Source organism: Micromys minutus (genome assembly GCF_963924665.1).
Source record: "Micromys minutus genome assembly, chromosome: 7".
Lineage (NCBI taxonomy): Eukaryota > Metazoa > Chordata > Mammalia > Rodentia > Muridae > Micromys > Micromys minutus.
The window spans coordinates 62876159-62890501 of record NC_137976.1 but is presented as its reverse complement, the minus strand read 5'-3'; the positions used below and the strand labels follow the sequence as shown (position 1 = coordinate 62890501).

The following is a 14343-nucleotide window of genomic DNA, read 5'->3' as shown; positions in this document are numbered from 1 at the left end:
CTAGAAAGGATAATAAATGGAAATCTACAAAACAGGGAGGGAAACTACACACTAGGAAAAGCAAGAAAGTAATCATCTTGCAACAAGCACAAAAGATAGACACACAAACATAGTTCCACCCCTATCAACAAAAATAACAGGAAACAAAAATCACTACTTCTTAATATCTCTCAAGATCAATGGACTTAATTCTCCACTAAAAAGATATAGACTAACAGACTGAATACCTAAACAGGACCTATCATTTTGCTGCATACAGAAAATGCACCTTAGTAACAAAGACAGACACTATGTCAGAGTAAAAAGCTGGAAAATTTTTTCCAAGCAAGTGGTCCCAAGAAACAAACTGGAGTAGCCATTCTAATATTGAATAAAATTAACTTTCAACCAAAACTTATCAAAAAGGATAAGGAAGGACACTTCATACTTATCAAAGGAAAAAATCTGCCAAGATCAACTCTCAATTCTGAACATCTATGCTCCAAATGCAAGGTCACCCACATTCATAAAAAAAAACTTTACTAAACCTCAAAACATACATTGCACCACACACAATAATAATGGGACACTTCAACACCCTACTATCAATCAATGGGCAAATCACGGAAACAGAAACTGAACAGAGACACAGTGAAGTTATGAACCAAATGGATTTGACAGACATCTAAGGACATTTTATCCTAAAACAAAAGAATATACCTTCTCAGCACCTCATGGTACCTTCTCCAAAATTGATCATATAATTGATCACAAAACAAGCCTCAACAGATACAAGAAGATTAAAATAATCCCATGCATTCTATCAGATCACTATGGACTATGCTGGTCTTCAATAACAAAAACAACAGAAAAGCCACAGACACATGGAAGCTAAACAGTGCTCTTCTCAATGATAACTTGGTCAAGGAAGAAATTTAAGACTTTTTAGAACTTGATGAAAATGAAAGCAGAACATACCCAAACTTATGAGACACAATGAAAGCAGTTATAGAGGAAAACTCATAGTGCTGAGTGCCTCCTAAAAGAAGCTGGAGAGAGCATACACTAACAACTTGACAGCATAGCTGAAAGCTCTAGAACCAAAAGGATCAAATCAAAATGGACTGTGATCACTTTGACTTCTGTGATGGTCTTAAACTTTTGTGTGGCTGAAGCCTACTGAACCCAGAAGGAAAGTCGCAGGCCCTGAGTTGCTGATACCTAGGGAAGAACACCAGAGAGTGTTGGCCCATGCAGACACAGTGATGCTGTCTTCAGAAGCTTTTTTGCCTTCCTTGAGACAGCCCAAGCTGAGAAAATGAAAAGATGAGAGTAAAATGAAAATGAGCCTGGCTAAACAAAATCAGAAATGAAAGGGGAGACATAAAAACAGAAACTGAAGAAATTCAAAATATCATCAGATCTTCCTACAAAAGCTTATACTCAACAAAACTGGAAAATATGGATGAAATGGACAATTTTCTAGACAGATAACAGGTACCAAAGTTAAATCAGGATGAGATAAACCATCTAAACAGCCCCATAACCCCTAAAGAAATAGAAGCACTCATCGAAAGTCTCCTAACCAAAAATATGTCAGGACCAGATGGGTTTAGTGCACAATTCTATCAGATCTTCATAGAAGACCTTATACCAATACTCTCCAAACTATTCCACAAAACAGAAACAGAAGGGACACTACCCAATTCATTTTTGATGGCACAATTACACTTATACCTAAACCCACACAACGACCCAACAAAGAAAGAAAACTTCAGACCAGTCTTCCTTATGAACATCGAAGCAAAAATATTCAATAAAATTCTTGTAAATCAAATCCAAGAACACATCAAAACAATCATTTATTATGATCAAGTAAGCTTCATTCCAGAAATTCGGGGGATGGTTCAATATATGGAAATCCATCAATACTATATAAACAATCTCAAAGGGAAAAATCACAAGATTATCTCATTAGATGCTGAGAAAGCATTTGACAAAATTCAATACCTTTTCATGATAAAAGTCTTGGAAAGATCAGGAATTCAAGGCCCATACCTAAACATAGTAAAAAGCAATATACAGCAAACCAGTAGCCAACATCAAACTAAATGGTGAGAAACTTGAAGCAATCCCACTAAAATCAGGGACTACACATGGCTGCCCACTCTCCCCCTACCTATTCTATATAGTACTGGAAGTCCTGGCCAGAGAAATTAGACAACAAAAAGAGGTCAAAGGGATACAAATTTTAAAGGAGGAAGTCAAAATAACACTATTTGCAGGTGATAATGGTAGTATACTTGTGACCCCAAAAATTCCACCAGAGAACTCCTAAACTACTTTAGCAAAGGGGCTGGATAAAAATTTAACTCAAACAAATTAGTAGCCTTCCTCTACTTAAAGGATAAACTGACTGAGAAAGAAATTAGGGTAACAACACCCTTCACAATAGTCCCAAGTAATATAAAATACCTTGTTGTGACTCTAACTAAGGAAATGGAAAAATATGACATGAACTTCAAGTGTCTGAAGAAAGAAATTGGAGATCTCAGAAGATGGAAAGATCTTTCGTGCTCATGGATTGGCAAGATTAATAAAGTAAAAATGTCCATCTTGCCAAAAACAATCTACATATTGAGTGCAATCTCCTATCAATATTCCAACTTCATAGAATTGGAAAAAGCAATTTGCAAATTCATTTGGAATAACAAAAAACCCAGGATAACGAAAATTATTCTCATCAACTTGGGAAATCACAATCCCCAACTTCAAGCCGTATTACAGAGCAGTTGTGATACAAACTGTATGGTATTGGTGCAGAGACAGGCAGGTAGACCAATGAAATAGAATGGATGTTTCAGATCTCACTGTGGTGACCCAAAATGATCACACTGTAGTTTTGGTTTTCTTGTCAGCTTTTGTTTGGGTTTCTTCTTGTATCCTATAACAGGAAAACTTATTTCAGTGGAAGCCAAATAAATAACTTTCCTGAGACTTTAAATATTTTCATGGTAGAAACTGTTGTCTTTTCTTATTTAGATATCTTATTCTTAAAGCATACTTTAAAGGCAGAATTTTCCACTTAAGTGCACATCTTTTAAATCGCTATTGCCCTTAGCCACAAAGTACTGAAATATTTTATATGGTGATATCCCCACAGCTATGTGCTTTCTAATACAGTTTGTTAAATCATAAAAATTATATTAAAACCTTTCAGCCTCGGAATTCAGAATCAGCAGTAAACATTTACAGTGTCTGTTATGACTAAGTAAAAGAGCATATGAGAATGCACTCAGAATGGTTCTTTATTAGACATGTCAAGCCACAGAGAGATGGCACTGTAAACCCACTAGACAGCCTGAGAGTTGAGACAGGGCTGTGAATATAGAGCATCTGGGACCCTCCTTCTCTGGTGGTGGGAATGTAAACAGTTTGAAGGAGTCGTAAAAACTAAACAAAAAACTGCCACATGGTTACCATTCCAATCTTAGATGAGTACCCATGGAGAGGGAAAACAAGCATCCTCACAGAGATTTGTGATATGCCCAAAGGAGCTTGTTTGGAATAGACAGCAACTAGAAATAGCCATGACCATCTAAGAACAGTGAACACATAGCAAGCCAGTGTACACATTGATGGTGCTTAGCAATAAAAAGAAGTGAAATAGAACCAGGAGTGGTAGCACAAGCCTTTAAGCCCAGCACTCAGAAGGCAGAGACAGGCAGATCTTTGAGACCAGCCTGGTCTACAGAGGGAGTTCCAGGAGAGCCAGGGTTACATAGTAAACCCTCTCTTGAGAAACAAAGAAAAGAGAAGAGAAAGAGTAATAAATACTCCACAGATTTCAAAATAAGTATGTTAAGTGGAAGAAAGTAGGAAGACAAGTACATCTGTGTGATTACATTTATGTAAAGGTCTAGAAAATACAAAGTAATGTAATAATAGCAAATAGAGTGGTTACAGATCTGATGAGAGATATTTCTCTTGATCCCTCTGACTCACAGATGTATACATAGACCAGATTTTCAACCCTTCAAGTGTGTGTAGTTAATTGCTGTTGCTAGTGATACTTCAGTCAAGCTAGTTTTAAAAACTTTAATGCAGTATCGGCTTTCCTGAAACTTCTTTTTAATTTCAGGGAAGAAATCCTTCAGCAGTCCCTGTGGGAACGAGTGTCAACACATGTGATTGAGAACATCTACCTTCCGGCTGCCCAGACCATGAATTCAGGAACATTTAACACCACAGTGGACATCAAGCTTAAGCAGTGGACTGACAAGCAGCTTCCCAATAAGGCAGTCGAGGTTAGGATATAATGTAATGGGTAAGGAGCAGTGTCCGGAGGCTGTAGGTGCTGCGCACTGTGGGTCTGCCTGCCTCACAGTCACTTGTCTTTCTCTGGGGCCATAACACTTCATGTGTGCTCTGCCCCTGCTTCTCTTTAGGAGCTAACCGTGCCACTGCTCTCAGTTGCTGCTAACATGAAAGTGTGCTAATCAGGATGCCTGAAGGCCTTGCTTCTCCTTCCAGAGATAACATTTAATAAAACCAGCAAAACTGGCTGGAAGGTGAAATAGCTTAAACCTCTGTGAATTGAGCTTCTGTACGGCATATCTGTAAACGGACTAAACATTACTGCTTCTACATTTTCTCCAGGACCTACAACACTTACTTATGTATTAAGTTAGGGTCTTACTGGTTTTGACTAGGAATCATTTACAAAATTAAGGCACCTTCAAAAATCTAGTTCTGTCCCGTGGTGTCTTTGCCCGACCACATGCAAACTGCTAGCTGCCCTACTTGCTGAACCTTCCTGCAGCCATGTCTGAGAAGCCAGGGTTGCTATCGGGATCAGATGATATGTAATAAGTTAATATGTAAAATACTCAGGTAACACCTGGCTCATTCATAGTATCCACTCAGGATTATCTACTTTATGGACATTTGTCCAGCCTCTCATTCTAGCTGAGAGCCAGTTTGTTCTGGACTCTGAAACAATTGCTCAAAAACTTGTGGTCAGTACTAAAAGTGACTTTATTTTTATATCTATCTTGGAAATGATACTGGCTATCCTGCCCAGACTGACTTCTTCAGCACAGTTCTCACCTTCCTGGGCCTCTGCTCCCAGCAGCCCTTGCAACCTCTACCTATGTTGCATGTTCTAAACTCTGGTCATTTTTTGACTTTCCATAAAAATAATTGGAGAGCTGCTGCCTCTTCACAGTATTTAGTGTGTGTCCTGAGATGAGACATTTGCAAATGGCCAGAACTGGCAGTAGTGAAACTAGTCATTGTCGTCAAGGCATCACCCGTAAATCTGTCCTTCTGCTTTCTGCCCTGGGCTTTATGTTGTGGGAAGGAGTGGAGCTGCTGAGGATATGAAGCTATAGGTTCATTCTCATCTCACGCAGGGTGTGGTGGTTCGTGCCTGTAACCCTAACTCTGGGGAGGCTTTGCCTCAAGTGTACAACAAACAAAACAAAAACCACCTCACCCCACCAGCTAGGTGTACATTCAGTTTGTAATTACTGTTGCCCTGCGGTCTTCCTTTTATAGTTGAGATGAATAAAAGTTAGCTGAACCACAAAGCTGAGTCATAAGTCGTAGTACTTGAAGCTCTAATAGGAGTCTTTGCTTGAGGCACGAATGTAAGGATGACTGGCTCAGTGAGTAACAGCTTCAACGATGAGTTGTGTGGAAGCAGCAGGCAGACTCAGGTGTGTTACTGGTTAAAATAAGTGAAGTAACTGTGTTGGCAGACTTGGGGTGCAGGGCTCACCTCGAGGAGCCAACCCTGCTCAGCAGGTGGTGCCTGTGGAACTATGACTTGATTATTTCCAGGTTGTTCTCAAGCACTGGAGGTACAGATGCGTTTGTGAAATCTCAGTTTTTAAAATTGGCAGCATGTTTTTTAAACAGTGCCACTATGTGTTGCCCTGCCTGTCTTGGAGCTCACTCTGTAGACCAGGCTGGCCTTAAACTCACAGAGGTCACCTGCCTCTGCCTCCTGAGTGCTAGGATTAAAGGCCTGTGCCACTGTGCCCAGCCTTACTGCCTTTTATTACTGTGTTTGTATTTATTTATCACAGCTGTGTGGTCTTATGTTACTTTGTCATGTAGCATATTTAACAAGAGTAAGCTATGTAAATACAGCTTTTTCTTTTATATCTAGGTTGCTTGGGAGACCCTACAAGAGGAATTTTCCCGCTTCATGACAGAACCCAAAGGAAAGGAACACGATGACATATTTGACAAACTTAAGGAGGCTGTGAAGGAGGAGAGCATCAAGCGGCACAAATGGAACGACTTTGCAGAAGATAGTTTGGTATACAGCTCTAACTTACACAGTCCAATGTGCTGCTGACATACTGTTACAGCCCCTCCCTCAGCATTTTCATTTCGCCACAAGGGACTCCACTTTATTTGGCTGATAAAAAAGCTGACAGATCCAGCCAAATAAAAGGAGCTGCAGCCTTTCTGCAGGAGTAACCTGCTGTTTGATTGTTATGTCTGATTGGTATTTACAGAGTTGTCAGCTTAAATAAAATTACTGACAGTGGAACATAAATTGGTTTTTCTGCCCTAACTGTTTCAGAGGGTCATTCAGCACAATGCCTTGGAAGACCGGTCCATATCAGATAAGCAGCAGTGGGATGCAGCCATTTACTTCATGGAAGAGGCACTGCAAGGTCGTCTCAAGGATAGTAAGTAGGGAATTGTAAAATGTAATATAACAGAATCAGTGTCCTGAAAGCCTGGTCATCTGGGTTGGATCCCTGAGCCACAGTGGAAACAGAGCAGACTGCTGACCTCTGACCTCCACTCGTGTACTGTGCTGTGTGCACTTCTGAGTTCACACATATGTCACTAAACTGTTGCTTTGCTTTAATTAATCTTGTATAGTACACATTTATTTTATGTATAAACATTGTTATAATTCATAGTCTTGGTAAGTGATAAAATTCCTACTGAATTCATTTTTATCTTTCTTGTAGCTGAAAATGCTATTGAAAACATGATCGGGCCAGACTGGAAAAAGAGGTGGATGTACTGGAAGAATCGGACTCAGGAGCAGGTAGGAACAGCAATGCCCGTGTGCTCGTGCTGGCATTTTGCTGATGGTATAAACGGTTTGGTGGTGTGGTTTTTGCAGCTCTGGCTGCAGAAACACACAGTTCTTCTTCAGCCTCTTGTTTGCTGAGGTGACAGGCTACCCGAAAAGACCCAGCAGGGCTGCATGAGCACTGTGACCACAGGGCTCTGGGAGGGAAAGAGGAGAGTCTGGGGTGCTGGGAAAGTCTAAGGGGATAAGGTGAAGAGAAACAGCACAGGACACCTAATGTCTGCCTCTGATCTCTGCCTGTGCCCACATTGCCAGCAACCACACATGTGTACATGTACATCACACATGCATGCACCAGCACCACATATATGTGTTATATGTGTACACAGTCTTCTCATGGCTCTACAAGATTCTGTAGAATTTTGGTTATGTTAGTCTTTCTAAAATGCTGTTAATCTGTTTTATTAAAAGATTAAAAAAGAGAAAATGCACTTCCTTGGAGATGACTGCTTTGTTTATTTCAGTTCCCTAACTGAGGTTCAAAAAAGAATAATTTGGCCAGAGAGATGGCTCAGTAGTTAAAGCCCTTGCTGACTTATAGAAAACATGGGTTAAGTCAGTTCCCAGTACCCAAGGGATGGCTCATATCCAACCTCTACCTCTAATTCGGGGGATCTGACTTCTGCAATAGCCTCTGAGGGCAGCAGACATACACATGTTACACATATGTACATGCAAGCAAAGCACACAAAAACAAGGTAGAATAAGTAAAGCCTTCTTAAATAAAGAGCAGTTGTAAACAAAAACATTAAACAGAATCAAAGGATACGTGACAATTGTGGTTAGGAAGAATACAGATTTTTCTAATTATCTGGATTTTTCTGTTAGATGCTTATTTAAACTACTTTGCCTTTTTGTAATATTTTTGTTAGTGTGCATACAAACTGAATGACAATTAGACAGGAAGCGTGAGAGAACTCATCCTTTAGTGGACATTGAGTGAACACTTCAAAAGAACAAAATGGTGAAGCTGATTATAAACAACTTTAGAACCTGGAGAGAAATGTGTGTCACCCACAGTCTTCTTCATTTCCTCTCACAGTTGTCTGTCTGTCTGAGACAGGATTCCCTGGGTAGCCCTGGCTGTCCTAGAACTAGTCCTGTAGTCCAGGCTGCCCTTGAAGTCCTAGCCATCATCCTGCCTCTGCCTCCCAAGAGCTAGAATGAAAGGCATTCAGGTCTTAAAGAGAAGTGAATAAATATTGACTATATATATAAATGAATAAATAACAGTAATAAGGAAAGAGTTGCATCCAGTCTGTTGTTGTTTCCTATGTTCACTGAATCTGCTTAATTAGCAAAAAAAAAAAAAAATGCTAAAATGTAGAATTTAGAGGTAAAGGAATAAACTACTCCCAAAGAGCATATCCTTTTTTGTTTTTATTTACATTTTAAATGACATATATGACTGAAGCCCTGTTTCTTTTCCAGTGTCCCACACGTCTTGTTTCCTAAGCTCCCTAATTAAATGACTTGGCTCTGAGTCAGCAGTATGTCTGTTCTCACTGCTGTACAGGTGGACTGAGCAAAGGTCTGTGGAAAAGAGCTTGCAGGGCTCTCAGTCATAGGAGTGTGACCTGGACACAGGAAGGACCTGATTAGAAACAGCTTTGGCAGGAAGCCTCCAGAACAGTTGGTTGACCACAGTACTTGCCCCAGTAAACTACTGGTACATAGGCTCTAAGCAAACAGAGATAGGAGACAACTCGTCACAGTTGGACTTCTCCAGAATTCTGGAGAAGAAGCAGTACATTCATTTTAAGTCCATTGCAAAGGATCTGTACACCTAGAAAAGTATCTAGGAAGGAAGCCCTTCCTAGATAAGCCTTCACTCCTACCCCTACTCTGAGTTTGGGAAGCATGTGAAAGATTCAGGCTGATGGTTTAGATAGAAGAGAAAGGACACCAGAATCACCTGGGAGGAGTTTGTGGATCAGTTTTGCTTCCTTTAAACTGTGACTGAATCGTTCTCCTTCCCTAGTCTGTCCTTCCACTCCCAGTTGAAAAGTGCTCCTGTGTCCCTCTTACCTAGGAGGTACAGTGGGGCACAGGTCAGTTTAGAAAGCTGTGTGCAGTTCCTTCTGCCTTGTTAAAGATGAGAGACCCGGGAACTGGGGAGATAATAGCTCAGTGGTTAGGAGTCCTTTCTACTTTTCTGGAGTTTAGTTCCCAGAACCCATGTTTTAGGGATTCTGTGGTGCCTCCTGGCCTGTGGGCACCCACACTTAGGTGGTAAACACACAAGCACAACACACACATAAATAATAAAAATAAATGTGTTGTTGTTTTTTAATGAGAATTTATGCTATTTTATGCCTCTATTGTAACCTTTCTTTAGTCTTGTAGGAAAATCCCACCTGAAACATTCTCACCGTGTCTTAGTGGAACAGATAGCCAGGGTAAATGAGAAAAGTTTTCTTTGAAGGGTTTGTTGTTTTAACAGTGGTTAAGTGATGATGGGAGTGGAGGTGTAAAAGCCCGGGCCCTGCTTCCCACACAGACTATATGCAGTAGAGCTGTGTGGATGGCCTAGGAAATTGTGCTTTCATTCACAGCTGGTGAGTTGCAAACTACAGTCCCAGGCGAGTTCTCTTGCAGATTAGTGATGTTATTAGTAATTTGAAGCTCGTGTCTTTATCATCCACATCAGAATAAAGGATTGAAAAAGAATAACAAGATCAATTGAGTTGGCCAATATAAAAGTCCTGTTTTGGAACTGGTGTGTATGTTTTCTTTGTTTGCTAAGATTAAGAAAGAAGAGGCTGAAGTGAATTAAGAGTACTTCAGGGATAGTTTGAAGTACGATTTCTTAAATGGAAGAGCTTCTTTTGAAAAGCATCAGACTCCTCACTTGATATTTTATTGACTAGAACAGAAACACTTCACAAAGTCTAAATCTTTATAGGCATTTGTAGAATATTGCTTTTTCCCACATGGGCCCACATAGATAATTTTTCTTACAGAAAAATTATACTCTACAGTAAAAAATGAAATTCTGTCGTAAGGAGCCTAATGCTTTAATTTTACCAATCAAACACTGTGCCTCAAGTAAGAATCTAGGGCTAATCATTCATAAGACAAGTAGCTCCATGTTCATAGTCCTCCTAGTTTATCTTTTCTAACTGTAATGAACAGTAGTAATGCAGTAGTAGTACATTTATTAAAACAGGCTGCTGTTATCACAAGGACCAAGTTTGAACTGTCTAAACAGCCTTCTTTTAACTTGTTAAAGTGTGTTCACAATGAAACCAAAAATGAATTGGAAAAGATGCTGAAGGTTAATGATGAGCACCCAGCTTATCTTGCAAGTGATGAGATTACCACAGTCCGGAAGAACCTGGAATCTCGAGGAGTCGAAGTCGATCCAAGCTTGGTAAGAATTACTATCAAAGAGTTGGTGATTTGGCTTAGAGGTAGATTGCTTGTCTAGAAACCACAAGGCCCTGGGTTTAAGCCTCAGCTCAAAAATATACAAAAATACCAAAAACAAGAAATAGCATGGACCGCCAAACATGGTGACAGGTACAACACTCGGAACCTGCAGGCAGGAGCTGACAGTCACCCTATGCTACACGGGAGGCTGAAGTAGTGCTCTCTGCGAGCTCTGTCTCAGGAAAAGAAAGGGATGGAGGTCCGCTTTCTAAGTCAGTGTTCCTACAGTGCAGTATTCCTACCTCTAACGAGTTACAGAGAGATCTGCGAGCTGAGCTCTGAGTTCTTGTACACATTTACTGCCTTGGTGATAGTTATTTTGAATCCATGAAGAATTGCACGTTTGACTTTTATTTGCTTTTTACAGGGGAACTCATAAATTCAGATTTAGAAATTTAGGTTCCTACAGAAGGGATAAAAGACATCCAGACCTTGCCTTTTTCAGTTTTAGGGTACAATGATTCACTTTTGTCTAAATACAGCCCATTCATTTAGACAGAGATTTGTGTGTATGTGTGTGTTGGAAAAATGGGGGGCAGTGTTTGTTTGTTTGTTTTAGATAAGGTCTCACTATATAGCTTTGGATGAAGAAAATTCTTATGTGACAGTATTCAAAATGCAGGTACACAGTATTGTAGTGCAAAACATTACTTTTAGACTATGTGTATAAGGTATATGTAAGTGAGTTGTATGTTTAGACCTTTATTCTACCTCCAAGGTGTATATGTAAATATTACAACATCGTCCCACCCAAAACTCCCATCTGCAGAACAGTCTGGTTCCACGTGTGTTGGGGCAAGAGTGCTCAAGCTCTGTGTCCCTGACACTTCTAATCTTATGACACCGGTTAACGTAGTAGAGCTTTTCTCTTGGAAGTGGAGTGGAACAGGTTGCTACTTTCTGCAGACAAGAGTCTAGATTGTTTGTTTGTTTGTTTGTTTGTTTTTTCTGAGTTACATTTTGTTCAGTATAAAAATATGGGAAGTCGGGGGTGGCTTCTCAGCAGTTGGGTTGTGTTACTAATACTCCCTTTAGTAATTGATAACTATTGAGATAAGTCAAGCTTTCTTCATCTCCTGGATGGAGTTGGTATCTGTTCAGCCTACTAGCATTATTGTTCTTACTAGATGTGATGAACAGTACATGCTCCGACAGACCATAGTGCCACAGAGGTAGGGACACTGTGTTGGTCACAATGCAACTTAATAGAAAAGATTGCTTCCTGACTGTTGTAAGCTAGAGGACATGGTCTGAGACCAGCATCCAGATCCCAACTCTGCCCTTATACAAGGCTTTTATACTCTTCTTGCCATGGCTTCCCCACTGCTAGCTAGGCGAAGATCGTCCCTTATCAACCTACTCTGTACCGTGAGTACAGTTAGGATGTAGCTACATGCTTGCTTAGAACTTTGTAGATTCTGTGTAAACTAATCTAATATATGACTTGAAAACTATATAAATGGATTTAAAGCTTTCAATTAACTTTTTTAAGACAGGATTTCTCAGTGTAGCCCTGGCTGTCTAGGAACTAGCTCTATGGACCAGGCTGCCCTCAAACACACCTGCCTCTGCCTCTGCTTCTGCCCCTGCCTCTGCCCCTGCCCCTGCCCCTGCCTCTGCCCCTGCCCCTGCCCCTGCCCCTGCCCCTGCCCCTGCCCCTGCCCCTGCCCCTGCCTCTGCCCCTGCCTCTGCCCCTGCCCCTGCCCCTGCCCCTGCCTCTGCCCCTGCCCCTGCCCCTGCCCCTGCCTCTGCCCCTGCCTCTGCCCCTGCCCCTGCCCCTGCCCCTGCCCCTGCCCCTGCCCCTGCCCCTGCCTCCTGATGCAGCATTAACAGAGTGCACCACTGCCGCTCAGCAGCAGCTTTTGTCTTTTTGTTTTGTTTTATGAGACAGGACTTTTCTCGGCCCTGCACTCGATCTGTAGACCAGGTTGGCTTCAGACTTGGAGATTCCCCCTCAGTTAACTGTTAAAAGTAAATCCGGTATACAGCTAACTTTCAGTGATCAACAACATTTATCATAGCATTGGCTTTTCTTTTCTCGTTTCAGATTAAGGATACCTGGCATCAAGTTTATAGAAGACATTTCTTAAAAACAGCTCTAAATCATTGTAACCTTTGTCGCAGAGGTTTTTATTACTACCAGAGGCATTTTATAGATTCTGAGGTGAGGTTTCACAAAGAAAAAGAAGTAATTCTTAGTAATAATTGCTGAATAATGGTTAAAAGTAAGCATCTGGAAGAAAAGGATGTGTAACTTACAAAGAATAACCTTTTATCTTGTCAGAGATGTGCCAGTTTAGCAGTAACTGACTTCTGTGTAGGGGGGGCTATAAAAGTATGGAAAGAGTCGTGTACCACAGAGTGACTGGAAGCAGTTTGTTTATATTTAAGAGGGGGATGTGTGAGGAGCGTAGCCATGGTGTGTGCTGGGCACCGTAGAGTAATGCTGCTCTGAGACGCATTCTTTGTGTCCTAATTATTCTCTGACATCACTGAAACCTCTAGAAGAACTGAAAGTTCTTATAATGGACATAGCCCTCCTAACTTTTAAAGTAACCTCTAGGGGGCAGCAAACTTATGCCTTTTGACATTTTCTCTTAAGAAAAATGTTTTAAAATAGCCCTTGAAAAGCTCTGCTGATCTGTGTTGTTACTAAACTGAAGCTTCTAAGTTCTTTTCTAGGTTTATTTCAGCTCAAAGGAAATTGTGTGGTGTGTGTGTGTGTGTGTGTGTGTGTGTGTGTGTGTGTGTGTGTGTGTGTGTGTTCTATGTGATTCATATAGGCTTTGTTTTTACATTCTCGTCTGCTCTCCTTGATTTCACTGCTTCAGCTGGAATGCAATGACGTGGTCCTGTTCTGGCGAATACAGCGCATGCTTGCTATCACTGCCAATACTTTAAGGCAGCAGCTTACAAACACTGAAGGTAAGATAAGCCCTAAAAACGGATTGATTCAAAAAACCTTAGAATCATAATTTGCTTTGAAATATTAATTAAAAAATAAGTTAAATTTAAAAAATGACAGGGATAAAAGATGCTGTGAATCCACTTCTTTTAGATAAAAATTATAATAAATAAGAGAAACATCCTGAGCGTTACTTTGTGGTTTTGGACTGATGCTTAATTTTCATTGTATCAGGAAATTGTTCATTCTCTAAATTCATAAAAACTGCTTTTCTGGGTTTTTATTTACTTTGAACAGTTAGGCGGCTAGAGAAAAACGTTAAAGAGGTATTAGAAGACTTTGCTGAAGACAGTGAGAAGAAGGTTAAATTGCTCACTGGTAAACGAGTTCAGCTGGCAGAAGATCTCAGTAAGTATTTTCTTCTACCCCAGCTCTCGTGGTCCCTTCCACATTCTCATGTCCCTGGATCCATTTAATCTCAAGCTACCTATAAAGAACTTGTTTTATTCTGAATTGTTAAGTAAGACATTGACCTAAAATCACTTCCAAATACTTAAATGTGTGTTTCCTAGGAATAAAGATTTTTCTCCTAGCAACTCCCAAAATCAGAGTGTCACTGTAGCTAATCCTTAAACCTCATTCATCTCCTCCTCGCCATTGTCCTACCACATAGCACAACACTGAGGCTCGTTCCCTAACACAGCTTACTTTCTTCATCCTTCCTCTTTTGTTTTGGAATGGTATTTAGAAATCAAGATCTGAGAACTAGATATGCTGTTAGTGAAGTATGAGTTCTTAGGTCTTCTCAGTTTCAAAAATGTGTGTGTGTGTGTGTGTGTGTGTGTGTGTGTGTGTGTGTGTGTGTGCACATGCATAACTACTCATAATTTTGTGTATCTAT

The 14343-nt window shown here is 40.5% G+C and overlaps 1 protein-coding gene across 4 annotated transcripts in view; it reads left to right on the top strand.

Annotated features, from left to right (window-relative positions):
* The window catches only part of OPA1 (OPA1 mitochondrial dynamin like GTPase), a 69558-nt gene that overhangs the window by 36809 nt on the left and 18406 nt on the right, over positions 1-14343 (top strand). For all 4 annotated transcript variants that reach the window (XM_080919374.1, XM_080919372.1, XM_080919373.1 and 1 more), the window contains 8 exons: positions 4121-4286; positions 6155-6307; positions 6578-6686; positions 6978-7057; positions 10338-10478; positions 12585-12701; positions 13369-13462; positions 13740-13850. In XM_080919374.1, coding sequence (XP_080775500.1) covers positions 4121-4286; positions 6155-6307; positions 6578-6686; positions 6978-7057; positions 10338-10478; positions 12585-12701; positions 13369-13462; positions 13740-13850 — 971 coding nt within the window. The remainder of the gene's footprint in view (positions 1-4120; positions 4287-6154; positions 6308-6577; positions 6687-6977; positions 7058-10337; positions 10479-12584; positions 12702-13368; positions 13463-13739; positions 13851-14343) is intronic.